The sequence below is a fragment of the Trichoderma gamsii genome (assembly GCF_001481775.2).
Source record: "Trichoderma gamsii strain T6085 chromosome Unknown Scaffold_13.2, whole genome shotgun sequence".
Classification (NCBI taxonomy): Eukaryota; Fungi; Ascomycota; class Sordariomycetes; order Hypocreales; family Hypocreaceae; genus Trichoderma; species Trichoderma gamsii.
The window spans coordinates 810,971-829,075 of record NW_020171350.1 but is presented as its reverse complement, the minus strand read 5'-3'; the positions used below and the strand labels follow the sequence as shown (position 1 = coordinate 829,075).

Here is an 18,105-nt window from a genome sequence, read left to right as displayed (position 1 = left end):
TATAGGCATTATATATTTTAATAAACTTTCTTTTATTAATGTTATTAATATTTATTTTTCCCAGTTGCGTGCTATTATTTTTAGCTATATAATTTAAGTGTTTTTTACTTTAGTTAGCTTAAGGTAAGAATTTGGGTATAGTCTTAGTTTTTTTAGCCTTATGTTTTTATTTATATTTAAATTATTAATTATTAATTTTAATAGCTTTTTCTATAAACTTAGTAAAGCTTAGTTTATTTTTATTAAGTTTAAAGAGCTTATCCTTAACTTTTAGTTTAATACTTATATAGTAGTATTTCTTTTTAAATTCCTTAGTTTAATTAACTTTTTAGAGAAGTTAAATAAAGGTTATAGTATATTTAAATAAGGGTCCTTTTTAAATTAATAATTAAAGTTATTTTTTAGCTTTTTATTATTTATTTATAGTTTTAAAGGCTTTAATAAGTTTATTTTTATAATTTTAATATTTCTTAAAGATATATTATATTTTTGCCTTTAAGTCTCTTTAATTTAGGTTTATATTTTAGTCCTTTATATAGGATTTAAATTATTCTTTAACTGCTTTTATAAGGTAACTAACTATAAAGTAAACTTTATTTTTATTATTTGCTAAGGTAGTAGTAAAATACTTAAAGTAAGTTTTTACTTTATTAAAGTATTTTTTTTTATTACTAGGGTTTCTATTATAGTTATTTAGTTACTTAAGTTAAATAATTTCTCCTTTTTCTTTAGCGCGGCGGGTGTTTAATTATTCTTTTTATTTTTTAATAGTAGCTTTTTATTTAGTTATAAGATATTTTAAGGTTTTAATGCATATAAAAAGAGTATTAATTACTTATTATTCTAGGGTAAGTATTAGTAGTAGTACTTATTATAGTTTAATAAGGGCATTTTAGTTTATTAGGTCCGCTAGTAGCTAAATATTAGCTATTGTTATAATATTACCTATAAGTTTAATAACTGTTTAAATAAAAGTTATTAATGTATAATAACTTAAGTTATTAATATTTTAAATAGTTAGTGGCTTATAAGATTCCTAAGGGATAAATTTAATTTATAGTTTATATTAGTGGATTAGTTAAGAGACTTATGGGTAATAAGTAATAATAATAATGTTACTTAAAGAGTAAGCTATAGAGTGTGTTATAATTTTAATTTTATGTTAATAACTGGCTATTTAAGTTATTTAAATAAGTATAAAGAAGTAAACTTATATATTTAGTTGGAATGTCTGGATTATTGAGAATTTTAATGATTTTTATTATGGATTATTTTATAGGATTAATGATCTATGGGCTGGATTATTTGGATTATTAGTGATTTAAATGATTCTGTAATAATTAGCTGACTGGTCTTTCTTTAATCTGGTCTGGCTTACCCTGTAGGCCTATTGTTGCGACTATAAGAGTTGGGTTGTAATAATAAAGATTAGGGATTTCCCCAGTAATTATTCGCTAGGTGGACTTTGTTTAATTCCCTGCTATTTCTTTTTTACTTTCACACATACCATGGCCGATATACAACTCAATAAGCTGCCTTCTAACACCAGAGAGCATTGGCGGAGGTTATAATATATTAGTCAGATGCGCATGGAGTATGCTATTAAAGCCATTTACAATAACATGCGAGAAATCAAGTCCTATAGAGGCTGGAAAATGTTAGAAGTGGAGGATTTACTCCAGAAGTATTGTATGTATAAGACTTGCTTATCCACTAGAGAAAATCTGCATACTAATATTCAACTACCTAGGGGATTCAAACACTGCATTAGCGGCTGCGCAAGACTCGCAAAATAGAGTAAATAACATCGTTAATAATAGAATGATTAGTGCGCAAGGTATAAATCTGCTCTTGGTGTCGTTAGGGATAGATAGAGCTAATTTGCCGTTGTCAGCTATTCTTAATGGTAGTGAATACCGAGATGAGAGCGACTTGGAGTCTTTTCGGTCCTTGGAATTCTCCTATTCCAGGGCGAAACATCTCTCTCGTTCTCATGAAATGTGGAAGCGGATCGGAATGTCTCTTGTGGCTGGCCTAGCGGTGCTGGTTCCGATGATAGTTATGACCAAAGGATTTCATCGAAGTGAGAATGCTGCCATAATCACAGTGGTAATTTCGACAGTGGGTTTCGCTCTTTTTGTTGCTTTTACCTCCGGTTCTACACATCAGGAGCTTCTCGGTGTGGTGGCGACATATGCCGCTGTTTTGGTAGTATTCATTGGAGTTTCTACCTAGTGACAATCCAGTGTATAGTTACATAGTTAATAAATAAAGTATAACTTATATTTAATATTATTATATTATGAATAATTAACTATTTAAGTTTTTTAATATATATATCTTAAATGTCTTATATAGTAAGTTATTTTATAAGGACTAATATAGCCTATTAGTTTAATATCCTAAGGACCTATCCCTTATTCTGCCTGTAATATACTAATTACAATAAACTCTCAACTAAAGCCCTAACCTCTGTGTCTGTCAAACCGTTCAACCCCAAAAGCTTGTTGTCCAAATGGTCAGAGAAATCTTGACCATATCCATCCCCAAAAACAGAACTGAAAACAAAAGGCTGCATTACTGACCAATCAGTAATACCTTTTGCTACTTTTGCAGAGGACTTCATAAACATTGCTTCAGTAGACTCATGCGTAATCTCCCATTCCACGCCATCTATATTTTTAGCGTAACTAATCAGCATATTTTGGGTAACAACAGCGTCTTGAATGTAAACTGGACGGTTAGCCGTCTCAGGGAGATGCTTAATTACCCCGACGACAGCTTTACCAATAGTTTCAAGTTTAGTAGCTGTGAATGGAATGTCGCCGCCATCATAGACAGTAGCTGTGTGTCCAGGGACATTGATGAGGAAGCCATGGAGGCCCCAATCCAAGAAAGCGCCGTTGCAAATCACTGTGTAACTGAAATTGGGATTCTTGGCCGCAACAGTCTCGAGATATTGGTGAGTATTGACCTTGCCCTCAAATACCGGTAGTTTGTTCCGCTTGGAGTTGGTGACATCACTGCCAAACTCTGATGGGATAAATCTTGCCACCCCAGCTATGATAGCACCATCAATAAGGGGGACTTGATCGTCAACTGATGTAGAAGTAAGAGTGGAGACGACAACGGCGTGATCTTTGAGAGCAATTGCGAGGGAGTGGACTGAAGAGTAGTCAACTTCAATCACTGAAAGATTGGAGCTCATAGGAAGTTTCAAGGCGTTGCTACTGCCTTCTCGTGTAAGGGCAGTGACATGGTATCCTGCAGCTAGCAGGGCTATCACAATAGGAATCCCCAATTCTCCAGTAGCACCAGCAACAGCAATTCTCGGAGCCATTCTGATGTATAATATAGCAGATGTTTATATGGTGCAATAGAGGAGATGTAATTTCCTAAATGTGCTGAAATATCTTGCGAGTAATAAAATGAATACTGTGCTGTAGAGGTCTTCGCGGTTGAGATATATTATATTTTCTAGATTACATAGTGTTATTAGAGCTATGTATTTGATTGCCGTTTGATCTGCCGAACAATTCTTGTCTCCTCTCCAGGGGCTGCTTTGCTTACTTCGGCACTATATGGAATATACATTGAATTTACATTTAGAGACATTAATTTATGAGTTATTTAATTCTCCTGGTTTCTAATCAGCTTATAAAGGAAGCTTTACTTTGAGAGAGCTGCCCCACTATAACAATTATAACATGTCCAATCCCATGGGGATATTTCAGCCACCTACTATGGCTGTGACTAATCTTTTGGTTATTTCCGCTTTTGGGATCACAGCTGGCTTGCATTCTGATGTCTGCTCCCTGCCCAGGACTAATAAACAGCGAAAGTTTGCAAGCTACCTCTTATAGTTGTGACTAATATGTTTCTTATTTCCGCTACAGGGATTACCGCTGGCTTGTATTATATTTCAAGGGGGCTTTAGTTATTAGTATTCAAAGTCTAGAAAAAACACCATCCTTTACGGGAATCTAAATTCCTCTATTTGAAAGACAATCTGTACCATCGAGCGAGCTGAGGAAGTTGTTAGCGGATACCCGTGATCATTTTGAGTTCTTCCGCCAGCTTTCGAACAACCCGACAACACTTCTGTCGGTCTAGTTCAAGACACAGCCTCTACTAAGCAGAAAGCATCTACTGAGTTGCCTGACTGCTCCAACATTCACGTTTTGGCCGAAGACCTTACAGACTACAATGGTCTCGAAAACGCTGCTGCTTAGACTCCCGCTATTACTAATGGCAATCTCGGCTACTTGATTGCGAATGCCGCTTTTACTTCACCTGTTGATGGTTTGTTCTGCTACAGCTTGTTCCTACTACTTGTACTTAAGGGCAAAAGTAAAGAAGATTGTCGCTTTAACTACAGGCATGGCAGAGATAGACTCGTAAACTTCGATATAGAGGTCGAAATTTCATATGTAGGGTCTAGAGCGGCGCTGAATGTCATTAATGCCAAGTTCAACATAAATCATAAAAATCAGGGAATGCTTGTCCTTGGCGTTAACCCGGGAGTAGTCGACATAGGGAATTTTGGCCCCTTAGCCAGTATGAAACTCTCGCCCTACGTTTCTGTCCGCTGATTCATTTCCACACTCTACCTCTTTTGCCTCCCATTGCGAAAACTACAATCCGAGTCTAGCTGAGAAAGAATGCAGCTAGAGAGACTTCGCACAACTTGAAAGAGTATGTTTTCAGGATTTTAAAGCTATGCACCTCACTCAAAGGCCCAATTGTCCCCAAGGTTGCTGTGCAGAGTGTGCTGAAGATTATAGACGAGGCCAGTATTGAAAGGGAAATGGCGGCGCCTTTTGGTCGCATTTTGGCAAAAAGGAGTGGCTCTGATCACGCTTGTGCAGCTACACCGCCGGCAGTGGTCTGCAAGGACTTGTCCTACGTAGTCCTCACAAATAATCTCCGTTGTGCAAGACATACAGGAACTCGATGCATGTCACAAGCATTAGAGAACACCCTCAATGAGTAAAAGCCTAAGTAATAATACCGAGACCCCAGGAATTGCATTCTAGCTGGAGATTGCCTATCTAAGGCCCTTTCCATATGTAAATATAGGTCGTGATGTTTCGTCCGTAACAGCCCAGCTACTCTCGCCATTTTAAATTCGAGAAAAGCAATAATAGCCGAAGCGGTCATGGCAAGGACACTAGCTACCCCGGCAAGGGTGCCATTCCAGCGTCTTGCCACCACTGGGAAATCAAGCTTCTTTGTCACAAAGCTCGGTACTGGCCTGACCAAACTCAGTGTGTAGACCTTTGTTAATGACTGGCAGTGGCTTATAATTCTTCGTCGTTATCATTTAAGCCAATAGTAAGGATCATAACGGTGAATAGGTACTTACCATGTAACAGAGTTTATCAGCGATACTGGAAGATGTTTAGATGTGACCTGAACGAGCCAACGAGGAAAGACAGTTATAGTGGTGTATAGTATCGACCCCAAGGTGATAGATAGCACTGGTTATGAAGAAAGGCCCCTGCACGGAAACGGAGGATCCCCGTCATGCCTGACACAGTTAAGTCCAGGGTCTCAACTGTGCCTGCACTCAGTTCCAAGTTAGATCACATGCCGATGAAATTGGACATGTCTGGCGAGAGCGCCTCATCAGCCTTGCCAGAAACATACCGCTCAAATGTCTGCACAATGAGTCGCCCCAAAAGCCTTGGGCAGGCTTTTCCGGTCCTTGTTTTGTGGAAGACCGTCATTGACATAGCGATGAGGAGAGAGCAAAAAGGTAGGAGCGTTAGCGGCCGTGCTCGCTCAATAAACCTTTTCCAAGTCCACGAGATGACGGGTAACTCTACGGGCAAATGTGCTGTGGACTTGAACGAGCTAGCTAAGACTCCCAAGGCCTCAACAAGGATCTGACCGCACCGCTTCAGGCAGGCAATTAGGTACCTCAGCTGCCATATTCTGGCCCATTCATCACCGAGCTAAGTAAAGGCATCTACATCATGTCTAACAAACTCTTCTTGCCAGCCGTTGTCACTGCTTTTTCGTTGATGGCCAGGAAACTCGCTTTGGTTGCCGTAGAACCGTTTGGGGGCGGTGACTGGAGACCTCGATTCAAGGTTGGGGATATGAAATCCCTACCATCAAGGTATGCTTTAACACAGACAAGTCCAGGCGCATCGTGGACTTGTGGAGCGAATCCAAGTTTCACGGGACCGTCAACTGAGAAGTCGCCTCTAAATATGTGGGAGGACCTAGAAGGAAGTCAGGGGGCCAATGTCTCTTTTCAAATTCGTAACAATTGTGAGACCGTGTCTAACGTTTCGGACTATGCCAATGTAACCGATTTGCTAACGCGTAAATCTAATTGCAGATATTTCTCCAGGAATTTCCTTCAACTTTCGACGAGGGAGTGATGAGATGAGTATGAAGCAGATATCCACATTTCACTACGATGGAGCATTTTGCGGAGGTTTGATCGGCAAAGAAAGGTAATTTCTAGTAATACCTTTTTGGGGGGCACTGCTGTCCGTCGCTATAGCCATCTTTACGAATTTGGTGTTTATCTCCCTGTGAACTCTTGTTTATCTTTGCTGCTAACAAGAGCTTATTGAACGGACTAGGACCAGTATGCAAATTATAGTGGCCTGGAACATTAGCATCTCCATGACGGCAGTCGAAGACGGTAGCATGACATTAAGGTTTAGCCAAAGAGATGTAAAAGTGACTACCAGATCAACCTAATCCTGGGCTGGATTGCGAAAGAATTTGCCTTGACTTGTAAAGAGAAGCTAGAAGCAACTGCTAGTATAGCAATGACCAGGGTAGAAAGCGCAGTAATGGGTCTTGCTGACTAGTATCGCCTATTCCTTCCAGCTCTAGGCAAGATAAAGGACCTCATATTCAACAATTGGGGTGATGTTATAACTAAATTGGAGCGTAAAGGGTATATATACTATAATTTATATTTCAGTCCGTTTCAAGTAGGCCTTGGCCTGTTCTAATTATTTGCTAGGGCTAATGCTCTGCGTTTACCTGAAGCATAATAAAGCCTCAATTATAATGTCTAGTGTATTCTAGGTTATAAATCTATAGTAAATGTATATATTACGCCCTACTAGAACATAATAGGAGGGTCAATAGGAATTTATCTAGTAATAACTCCTTGGCGCTTTTTAAATCTCATTTATTACTCTTGTCAAATAATAGATAATCCTATAAGAAAATAGTCTCTATTTTTGTGCACTATATAGATGGAATAAGGGCTTGGATAACACTGTTGTCCTTGTGGTACGTTTTCAGGTAACTGCAAATAGCCGGAAGCTCATGTTTGGCTCGAATGCTAATCCACCATCTGCTTCCACTGGCTTTAGTGTACCACAGGCTAAGCAACAAAAGCGCCACCGGGTCTTTCATTTCCAATAGGGCCACAAACCTATTATCCATATGGCTCCATACTTTCATAGCACTGCCTAGGGAGACCCTGCCCTTTGGTACCTCTAATAGCTGAGAGAGACCATGCGCAACCGTGAAGAAAGGATTATTCTCTCGCGTCGACGACTCGTCAAGCCCGCACAGTTGCACCAATCCGACTGACACGCCATTGGTGCCCCGTGTTGGCACCGATTGATGTAGTTCTGCAAATGATTCAGAAATGATGCGGTACACACTTTCTGGCCGCAGCGGGTTTACTAGATGCCACAGTTTCATCTTACCAACCCCCAGACGAAGCCAGCCAAGGTCGGAAGAGTCGGGTGACCCAAGAGGCCATGCCTCATCAGGAGAGGACACAGCAAGGGTAGAAAACGTCAGAATAGCAACAGCACCAGCAGCAGCCCAGAGGGGGTCCTTGTGTTCTTCTCTGATGGGTTGGCTTAGCTGTTTGTTGAATAAGGTTGTGAATTGAGATGCGTGATAAGATTCTCGTAATGAGCGACGATGTGTCGGCGTCGTCTCAAAATAGCGCTCATGAATAGCTGCCATCGCCAATGTTCCATGCATCAGGAACGGACACTGAAGAGCACGTATGAGTGAGCCAGACTTGCGCAGGGCGCATCTCAAGAGCAGATGGAGTTTTCTTCTCAACTTGAACTCACAGTAAAACAGAAATGAAGCATGTGACTCTCCCATATGTGTACTACGCCAGAACCACCGAGGGAGTGAATGACTTGGTATCGGAACCGATCAAAAAGCATTTGGTCCTTCAGATCCAGTGTAAAATAGCTCGATCCATCGCCGACCCATATAGCATTACTAATAGTGCATTGCGGACGCGGTATATCAAACAGGCTAACTAGTTCTTCCTTTGTTTGTTTCTGGTGGACGGGTTGAAGATCGGGAATGTTGAAGCCGAAGTTGCAGTAGACCCCGTATGTCCGACATTTCAAGCAGTATGGCCTTGTCTCGTCACACTGTGAAGTTAGTATGCATTACCAAAGTCTCCCCAGTAGCAAAGTGTGACGGATGAGCATGGGTCAACTTACCTTCAATTTTCTTAGTTTGCAGTTTCGACAGCCGAACCGTGAAGACTTGCGCTTTGGCCTACACTTTTGATCTATTGGCGAGACTTGGGGGTCCATGAATATTCACGAATTACAACAAAGGCTGCACTAGGGTAGTAAATGTAGGAAGTCTGACTGTCGAGACTCGGCGTCCAGTCAAATTGAGATACGCTGCAAAAGATCACCCTCCAGTAAGTTTGGGGGGGTTGGGTATTTCAATCCTTACCGTCTTTATCAGCCTTGGCGTGATCGGCATTTCTGGGGTGCTACCAGGCCGCGACGCTAAACCTCGACTCATTTTGCTATTGACCCACGCTTTACCTGTACTCGGAGTTTGAGCTCTCTGATTGGCCAGAGTTTCTGCATCAAATGTCCTACAAGTTCACATGTCAAGATGTAGTTCAACTCAAATACATCTGTTGAGGTGGGCAATGTTCAAATGGCAATAATCCACGAGGTAGCTACGCGTCAACTTTGCCGTACATCCGTGGCTACCACCAAGGGGGTGCGAGCAATATATATAGAGCTCAAACTTCGTAATCTGGTTTTCTTCGATTTCAAATCTTCAAGTCCAAACAGCATCTCGTTCTTTTCGTTTATTGAAGCCTCACTACTCGTAACGTTCAACATGCGCATCTTTGTCACAGGTTCCACCGGCTTCGTCGGCTCTGCGGTTGTCAAAGAACTTCTCTCAGCAGGACATCAAGTACTTGGCTTGGCTCGCAGTGACAAGGGGGTCGAGCAGCTGAAAGCCCAAGGTGTCGAGGTCCTCCGTGGGACTATCGAGGACTTGGAGGTCCTTAAGAAAGGCGCCTCTGAATGCGACGCAGTCATTCACCTGGCATTCGTCCACAACATGGCCGACTTTGCTGGGTCTTGTGCCATAGACCGAGCGGCCATCTCCGCCTTGGGCTCTGCCCTGGCTGCTGCCGGTGGCAACCGCGCTCTAGTAGTCACTTCGGGCACCATGCTGCTGCCGCGCGGCAAGATTGGTAACGAGGCTGATGCACCTGACATGAGTACCCCGGTTGCCTCGGCCCGTGGCCCTTCAGAGTCATTGTGTCTCGACTTCGTCAAGCAGGGTGTGCGCGCCAGCGTTGTGCGCCTACCGCCAACAACGCACGGTCCTGGATCTTCGGGGTTCATGTCGTTGCTTATCCCCGTTGCGATAGAGAAGGGCGTCTCTGCGTACGCTGGCGACGGCCAGAATCACTGGTGCGCCGGCCACCGGGACGACGCAGCCAAGTTGTACCGGCTTGCCGTAGAGAAGGCCAAGCCAGGATCTGTGTTTCATGCTGTGGCCGAGGAAGGTGTGACACTGAAGGATATCGCGACTCAGCTTGGCAAAAGTCTGAATATTCCGGTTGTCAGTATCCCATTGGAGACAGCAGAGGACTATTTTGGTGGATTCAAGGAGCTTGCCACGGCCGATAACATAGCTTCGAGCGCCAAGACAAAGGAGCAATTGGGATGGAATCCGACAAACCCAGGTTTACTAGAAGATATTCCAGTTATTGTTAAGAGTTTGACCTCTTAGATAACCTTTGTAAACCTACTAGAGCATTAGTAAATTATGCAAGCTTCTATTCTTAAAAAAACCCTGTTTGTAACCTCACCGGCTTAAACAATCATGGTTCGTGCTCTAGATGTAGCTTGCCCCAGCTCCTGAGTAAATCAATGTCGATGCCTTGTTGAATGCTAGGCCATCTGCCGCTGACTGTACTTCCAAGTATAGTAATATAGTAATAAGTAAATTGTATACATACGGTGCTGTAGCAGGTTAGGCTGTGTTTAAAATGCAGCTGGTAGGTAGATAAGATATTTTACTTCCAGTAACGTTGCTCATATGTTGATTACAGTAATTAAATCTAGGAAAAACGCTAAAATATCTTCTTGCCTTTAAGTTCACAAGATATTCACGATTTCCTATTTTACATTAAGTAAATAATATATATAAGGGCTTGTAGGGTAACTATGTTTGTTGTTTTATTTTGATCTAGAGGGAGATTGTAACTCCTAGTAATTTTAGCTAAGAATGTCTCGACCGATCTCTGATGGGAAAAAAGTAAGTGTGAAAGTGAGGTGTAAATAAGGTTTGCATTTGCAGTTATTGAAGAACAACCGCAGTTGCTAGACTACAATTTCATTTCGATCTCTACCTAATATAATAGTGCCACGCAATCTAGGTACATAATAATAGGTATATAAGAGTTTTGCAATAAGCTTTACCTTGGCGAAAGATAGATCATTTATCGACTATTAGCATATTTCAGACCTACAAGTAATTGCCGTGCTCGAGGTCAGTGAGCAGCGTGCACTGTGTTGGAGTCCATCCGAGCGCTGCCTGAGTCTTGGCGCTGGACACGACATTGTCGGACATTATAACGGTCGCAAAATGGCCAAAAGTCTTTTGACAATCTTCGAAAGATCTTGACTCTACCGGAATGCCTAGTTTCTGTCCGATGACTTCTGCTATATCCCTTAGAACGACCCCTCTCTCAGCGACGATATGGTACGTGGCCCCCGGAGTTGCTTTTTCTAGTGCAAGGCGGTACGCGACGGCGGTGTCAAGGTAATGAACGGCTGGCCAGTGGTTGAGGCCCTCGCCGATGTATGCGGCCACTCTTGTTCGACGTGCAGCGGTGATCAAGTTGGAGATAAACATGTGGTCGTCACCATCGCCGTGATTAACGGGTGCAAGGCGCATGATCGCCGTGCGTACACCCTCGGAAGCAAGCTGTTTGGCCAGTTCTTCTGACTCTCCGCGAAGAGAAAAATTAGGCGATGTCGGATCGAAAGAATCATCTTCAGTTCCAATCTGACCCTGGCGAAGCAGCATAGTCCCGCTAGTGACGAGAAGAGGGCGATCTGACCAGGCAAGAACAGCAGCCATGGCCTTGATAGCCTCTCGGTCTGTTTGACAGCTTTGGCCAAAATTATCAAAGTCGTGGACAAAGGCCAAGTGAATCACACCGTCAGAATTCGCGGCGCCATACTTCAAGACACTCAATTCTGAGAGATCTCCTTTCAAAACTTCGGCTCCGAGGGCCTTCACTTTCTCGGCAGATTTGTCGGAGCGGACGAGTCCTAAGACGGAATGCCCGGATCTGATAAGCTCTTGTATAACAGCTCCACCTATCAGGCCAGATGCACCTGTAACAAAGACGTGCATGATGGCCGCAGAGATGCTAGAAACGACTCTCTCTTTTCCCTACTTGCAATGAGCAGTGCATCGTCACGTATTGGAGCTGTCTCATTGAGAAGACTTTCTTACGGTGGCTTCCACATCATTTATACTCATGGCTTGATTCATAGAGCTATTGCAATCGATTCTTGATTTCTAATATGCCAAACCAGTTTGTCCCCTCAAGGAAACAATAATCCAATAATCCTGGACAATATCTGCTGGACTCAAACTCGCTGTGACAAAGTGTGACCCGCTGGCCCAACCTCGCCAATGACAGCGCTCGCAACGCGGCAAACGGAATAGCGTGGGATACTAGGTAATTCTCCACGAGCCTAAAACGCCAGGGGCGGCCCGATCATTTGTGCTGATACCTATTATAAGAAGTAGCACCACCATAGGTCAAGAATGCAACATCAAAGGAGGTTGCCTTAACACCGTGCCCATCTACTTCAGATGAAGGATACTCTAGTTCAAACGCCACGTAGGAAGTCGCGCTTCGGGTGCCGAAACTGCAAGCTCCGAAGAATCAAGGCGAGTGACGCAACCTCTCTCGGCAGATCATTTTAACTCATGAGTTCAGTGTGACGAGACCAAGCCGCGATGTAACAAATGCACAGAATACAAGATACTGTGTAATTTTGCCATCGGTATTCCAGACCTACAGCTCTCAACAGACGGGATGGCCAGTTGTCGTGGCTCGGCGAGCGTCCTCTCTCCGCCGTCATCGCTGCCCGTCATTTGTTCGGATGTATCTTACAGCTTCAGGTTGGATTCGGACTCTTTGATGAAGCTAGAGCAATTTCGCTCGGAAATTATTCAACCGTTCAGTACCAATATGACGAAGATCTGGAAGGATGAGATTCCGTCCATTGCTTTCCATGTATGTCGCTGGTTCAATGCAACTCATCGATCTCCATTCTTACAGCACAGCACCCGTACTTGATGCACGCCATGCTTGCAGTTGCCACAGCTTTCAGGCGGACACAACGCAATGTCGTACGCGGATGTCGAACACAGACGGAGATACATCATACTCTTCAATGCATTTGCCTCTTTAAACGAAAGCTGTCACACTTGATCGCAGCGCCGGACCAAGACGCTCTCTGGGCCACCTCAGCGTTGCTCGGCCTCATAGCGATCGTGTCATTTGAGGAGACGAGCCCTGAAGATGCTTGGCCTCTTCGATCTGGGCATGCTTCTGATCTTGAGTGGGTGCGGCTGACCGTCGGAAAGCGTATCATGTGGACCTTGACCGACCCTCTGCGCACGAACGGCTTGTTTCGAGCCATGGCATCTGAGTACGCTGATATGGAATTTCCAATACCTGAAGCCAGTACAGCCGGTATTCCTTCTTCTTTGATAAAGGTGTGCAACCTTACCGAGACAAGCAACAGCGATAACCACCCGTATTATGTTGCAGCTCATTTGCTTGTCTTATTAGCGAGGCTACAAACGCTTTCAGGCGGTAGTTTTCCGGGAATTTATATGATAACCTTCATAAGCCAGTCCCAGCTGCGCTTCAGAAGATTGCTAGAGGACAAAGACCCCGTAGGTCTGCTACTCCTTGCGCTCTGGTATCGGGAAGCTAGGAAGGCATTATGGTGGATAAGGCAGCGAGCTGAGGTTGAAACACAAGCCATTCGTATATACATCGAGCGGTTCCATTACAATAAACCTGGAATCATCCACTTGCTGCCTTGATAGCCTATTATCTGGTTAATGTCAGTATCGAAACTCGACTTAGCTCTCCCTGTAATAGCTGTTCAAATCAGCTCGGGACAATATAGAGATTTTCACACTTGTAGTATGGTAACATATAAGGCCTGGTGACTTTCAAGTCTTCATTCACGATGCGGGGGACGCTGCGTTGGGCATATGCTCAAGAGCAGATGAGTGATTGCTTACGGCTTCTGGTCACAGTAATTTTAGCGCGGGGGAAAAAGAAAGTGCGCACTTGGACCTGAGGGAGGAAAGCAGATAACGCAGAACAGAAACAGACCAATTAATTCCCCATTAGGATGATAATCTCAACTTGGAGGAGAGACGCTTACCTCCCAAGGAAACGGTGTATTAGAGCTGGGGGTAATGGGCGTATGAACATCTAACTTCACCCGGAAATAGAGTGGCAAAATTTATTGCAGAGACCAGAGGCTGGTAGCCAGGCAGGCTGTGTAGGCTGCCAATTGGTGTAGCGCAAAAAAGATAGCGCCGGTAATTCAGCTCCAGGCCAATATTAAAGTGGGTAGCACATTTAGCGATCATGTCTGAGACTAGACCCCTATCTCATAGGCGCTATTGGAAATATTGGACTTGATCCTTTTTTCCTTCTGGGCCGAGAGAATGTGAGCGAGTTTAACGGCTTCAAACCGTGCCATGTCAGGCATAATGGACCAGTGGGTGAGAAGACACTATGATTTGGATTTTCAGATGCTCAAATCTTCAGTTGCCTTGGGCTTTCGCAAGATGTCAAGAGCCTCTATGCTATTCATCCTGTTGAGTCTATCGCTCATTATTATTTTGTTGTACCCAAATGCACGCTTTGGTCCTCACGCGCTCGAGTATCTACAAGGCAATCGGACACTGGAGATAGAACAGCATTCACGCAATCAGACTTTGGAGGCCGAGCAACATCCCAGCAATCAAACTGATCATATCGAACACGCCGGCAGCCAGATACCGACTTCTCCTCTTGAGAGCACTACGAAGCCAAGTAGTGTGCGTCTTGATGTTGTGACAGAAGCTCTCAAGCCAACTCTCACACCTGAGTCTATTGTTGCAGAGATTGCGGAGCCGACTCTTGCACCTGAGCCAACTCTTGCACCTGAGCCAACTCTTGCACCTGAGCCAACTCTTGCACCTGAGCCAACAAGGCCTATAGACCCTATAGATAGCCTTAACTCTGAACTGGACGCGCCACAAAAGCAGCACAAAGACCGCCGCTTCGTTTTGGTAATACCTGCTACGTCGCCAAGTCCGGATCTATGCAAGACAATAGCAACGGCGCTCGCTCTTGGCTATCCAAGTCCGATAATCATCAACTGGGGAATAGACTATCGTGCGATAACAAAGTGGGAGGGCGGCCAAAACCTCCCTAAAATCCCAGGATTCGTGAAGTATCTCGATGCGGCACTGCATCCGGAAGCTCACCCGGACGAGAAGCTAGAGTATGACGACCTTGTGCTTATGGTTGATGCCTACGACGTCTGGTTTCAACTCCCTGCGGATATTCTCCTGAAAAGATACCATGATATCAACAAGAGAGCCAACATCAGACTACAGCAACAGTGGGACAGAGATGAGCCTGTTCCCATGCGACAAACCATCATCGCAGCGTCTGGGAAAAACTGCCATCCACAACCAAACTCGGGCTCCAACATGCACTGCGAAAGATTGCCGGATAGCCCATTGAGAGCAGATCTGTACGGTCCAGACACGGAAAAGGATGCAAACAAGCATCGAGATCATCGACCAAAGTACATCAATGGGGGTGTTTACATTGGCCCTGCAGGGGACATGAGGCGACTGTTTCGTCGTGCCGCAGAGAAGATGGAAGCAGGCCTTAATCAAGGTGTCCACTTATTCAGCGAACAAGGCATTCCTGGAGAAGTGCTGGGTGAGCAAGAGGTCTGGCGACAATGGCGGCGAGCAAGCAAAGAAGTCATCCAAGACAGTGACGCAAACTTTCTTATGGACCGGGACTTTGAGTATCACTTTGGGCTCGACTATAATCAAGAGCTGTCCATCCAGACCTTTTGGACAGATACTGACGACGGGCTATTTGATGGAGCCTTTGTCTTACTAAACAACCAGTCTGTCATTGATGCACACTCCGAGGCATTGGGCATATCCCCCGTGAGACTCCACGGTGTCCCAGAGGATATTAAGTCGGCAAGAAATCCGCTTGCCGGCGTGATCGAATCACCAGATTGGGGAGAGATGGAGCTGTATGCCGATTTTTTCACCGAATCAATTCCTGCCATAGTCCACCACAACGGGTTCAAAGAAAGACGAACATCTTGGTGGGACAAGCCTTGGTTCCACCAGCACTTGCGAAAGCTCCTCACCATCCACCTAGCGCCTAGGATACCTGATGAGCCATTGGCGACGATAGAAGCTGAGGACAGTGGCGTCAAATACTGGGCTACTACAGCGGAGAAGTTAGATAGGAGGCCACGACTGATGGGCGACTCGGCTCAGGCTCCCTTAAAAAAGGTTGGGTTCCAAGACGTTTGTCAGTACTTGGATGATTCACTTCGTCTGCCTGGTGACCACTGGTGGGATGAAGTGTTTCGCGACGCGGGAGGGCCGCTTAGTTGAGTGGTTGCACTTGTCCCATTCATCCTTCCAAAGCTGTTGTCTAAATTTAATGTATATATCTATATGAATAAAATGGAGCACGTGTATATTATCCAGCCATTTAGTTTCTCTCATCTAGAGCCACCATCATGTATAATTAATAAGCAAGCAAGTTGCAAAGTTCAGCACATTTGGTAACTATTTACGCCGTACACTGATTTTGCGCCAAGAACCATTGAACAAACTTTGGAATGCCGTTGAGAATTTTCGTCTTGGGCTTGTACCCTAGTAGCCTGTTGGCTTTTGAGATGTCCGCAAACGTGATTGACATATCACCTGGTTGTGCCTCGCGCCTGTCAAGAATTGCGGTTCGCTCCAGACTCCTCTCAATCAAGCCAATCAATTCGCGCAGCTCAATAGTCTGCGATTCTCCAAGGTTGAACACCTCGTACTGAGAACCGTCGTAGTCGATGGCAGCGCAAATACCTTGTATGATGTCGTCTACATAAGTGTAGTCTCGACGAGTTGTCCCATCACCAAAGACAGGAATTGGCTTGCCGTCACAAATGAGCTTGGCAAATTTGTAAATTGCAAGGTCAGGACGCTGCCGCGGGCCGTAGACAGTGAAGAATCTTAGACAAATACAGCGAATGCCGTAAAGATGGGAATAGGTATGACAAAGCAGTTCGGCGGCTGCCTTGGATGCTGCATACGGCGAAATTGGCTGACACGTATTCTGGTCCTCGGAAAAAGGAACTTTTGAGTTGAGTCCATATACGCTTGATGATGATCCAAATAGAAAATTTCGCACGCCGAAATCTCTGGCACAGTCAAGCAAGTTCAAAGTTCCGGTGACATTGGTGTCGATATAAGAAGCTGGGTGCTGAAGAGACGGCCGTACGCCAGCCCGCGAAGCGAGGTGCACAATAACAGAGATATTGTTATCGGCGAAGATTTCGCGTAGAGAAATGGGTTCCCGTATGTCAACTTCGTGCAATCTGAAATTGGGATTGTGAAGATGTGTAGCAATGTTGGCGCGTTTAATCTCGGGAGAGTAAAAGTTATCAAAGTTGTCCACAACAATAACTTTCCAGCAGCCTGTTGCTAAGAGGGCTTCGACCAGATTTGAGCCAATGAAGCCTGCGCCGCCGGTCACAAGTATCTCTCTTCTAGACTTGGACTGTGAGATCGTAGGACGATTGATGACTGTCATGATCAGCGCCAAACACAGCTGGAAGATTTATGCGTCGATAATCTCTATTTTATTTCCCTGTTTTCTTTTGTTAATTTGCCTTCTATTCCTTCTAAAAGCCAAAATATGTGTTGTCGGTAGCGTCTCAGTGATGCCGGCGAGCACAGTTTCCGATCAAATAGCAGCTGCTATAAATGATATCCAGGCGCGTTGGAGGGTTGTTTAAGTAAAGTGGGAGGGTTTATTTGTCTTGAATGCGAACCAATGAACCAGGGCCTATAAAAAAAAGACCCTGCATAGTTCTAGATAGGTATCACTTGGCCGTGTAAAGGGAGACACTTTAGGTGGCTCGGGAGACCTGGCATCCAGCGGAAATGAGGCTGAGCTGAGTTGCTGGCCCAACCAAACTAGTTGACGCTAAGACGGCGCTATTGAATAGCGTTTGCGACCATTGAGTTATAGTCTGGTGGCGGCCAGGAACAAGCACAATGTTGTGTTACTGTCACTGGTTGCAAAAGGCAGCAGTGTGACTATAGTTGCTATATTTCGCCACAGCGAGCATGGTACCCCTGTTTTAGGTAATCTTACCTAACAAACAGCCCTGAAGTACTTGAAGTCTCCATACTCCTAGTTGTTGAAACAAACATTAGCAACAAGTTACAGCTTGTTATCAGGGGCCGGAAATAAGCAAAGTGAAGAAGGATAAGGTCAATGGGGTCGCAGGCGCTCAGTAGCAATCGCAAAAATAAGTAGATTTCGGGGACAATTCATCTCTCACATCGTTTCTCTTTGTGTTTCCCTCCTTTGTTCTTATTCTTAGCGCCAGGGCTTGAAGACCTACCAGCGTCGACCCACCTGGGCCTTTACAGCTACCCGATGGCACTACAGCTACAAAAACAGACTTCCTTTTTGCCCTCCAATTAGGTATTTCATGCCCAAGTTCTATCTTTCTA

At 44.3% G+C, this 18,105-nt stretch overlaps 6 protein-coding genes across 6 annotated transcripts; 2 read left to right on the top strand and 4 right to left on the bottom strand.

Annotated features, from left to right (window-relative positions):
- Positions 1 to 2,440: 2,440 nt before the first annotated feature.
- Positions 2,441 to 3,340, bottom strand: TGAM01_v204690 (hypothetical protein; the record flags this gene model as incomplete). Its single annotated transcript, XM_018804417.1, has 1 exon — positions 2,441 to 3,340. The coding sequence occupies one exon, from the start codon at positions 3,338 to 3,340 to the stop codon at positions 2,441 to 2,443; it is 900 nt and encodes a 299-aa protein (XP_018662230.1).
- Positions 3,341 to 7,221: 3,881 nt separating this feature from the next.
- On the bottom strand, positions 7,222 to 7,959 carry TGAM01_v204689 (hypothetical protein; the record flags this gene model as incomplete). The annotated part of the gene is made up of 1 exon (XM_024549488.1): positions 7,222 to 7,959. One exon carries the CDS (start codon positions 7,957 to 7,959, stop codon positions 7,222 to 7,224), a length of 738 nt encoding a protein of 245 aa, XP_024405828.1.
- Positions 7,960 to 9,105: 1,146 nt separating this feature from the next.
- On the top strand, positions 9,106 to 10,014 carry TGAM01_v204688 (alcohol dehydrogenase; the record flags this gene model as incomplete). The annotated part of the gene is made up of 1 exon (XM_018804418.1): positions 9,106 to 10,014. The coding sequence occupies one exon, from the start codon at positions 9,106 to 9,108 to the stop codon at positions 10,012 to 10,014; it is 909 nt and encodes a 302-aa protein (XP_018662231.1).
- A 738-nt stretch (positions 10,015 to 10,752) lies between these two features.
- On the bottom strand, positions 10,753 to 11,649 carry TGAM01_v204687 (alcohol dehydrogenase; the record flags this gene model as incomplete). The annotated part of the gene is made up of 1 exon (XM_018804419.1): positions 10,753 to 11,649. One exon carries the CDS (start codon positions 11,647 to 11,649, stop codon positions 10,753 to 10,755), a length of 897 nt encoding a protein of 298 aa, XP_018662232.1.
- Positions 11,650 to 12,615: 966 nt separating this feature from the next.
- Positions 12,616 to 15,981, top strand: TGAM01_v204686 (hypothetical protein; the record flags this gene model as incomplete). Its single annotated transcript, XM_018804420.2, has 2 exons — positions 12,616 to 13,029; positions 14,092 to 15,981. 2 exons carry the CDS (start codon positions 12,616 to 12,618, stop codon positions 15,979 to 15,981), a joined length of 2,304 nt encoding a protein of 767 aa, XP_018662233.2.
- A 181-nt stretch (positions 15,982 to 16,162) lies between these two features.
- On the bottom strand, positions 16,163 to 17,173 carry TGAM01_v204685 (hypothetical protein; the record flags this gene model as incomplete). The annotated part of the gene is made up of 1 exon (XM_018804421.1): positions 16,163 to 17,173. The coding sequence occupies one exon, from the start codon at positions 17,171 to 17,173 to the stop codon at positions 16,163 to 16,165; it is 1,011 nt and encodes a 336-aa protein (XP_018662234.1).
- Positions 17,174 to 18,105: the final 932 nt, after the last annotated feature.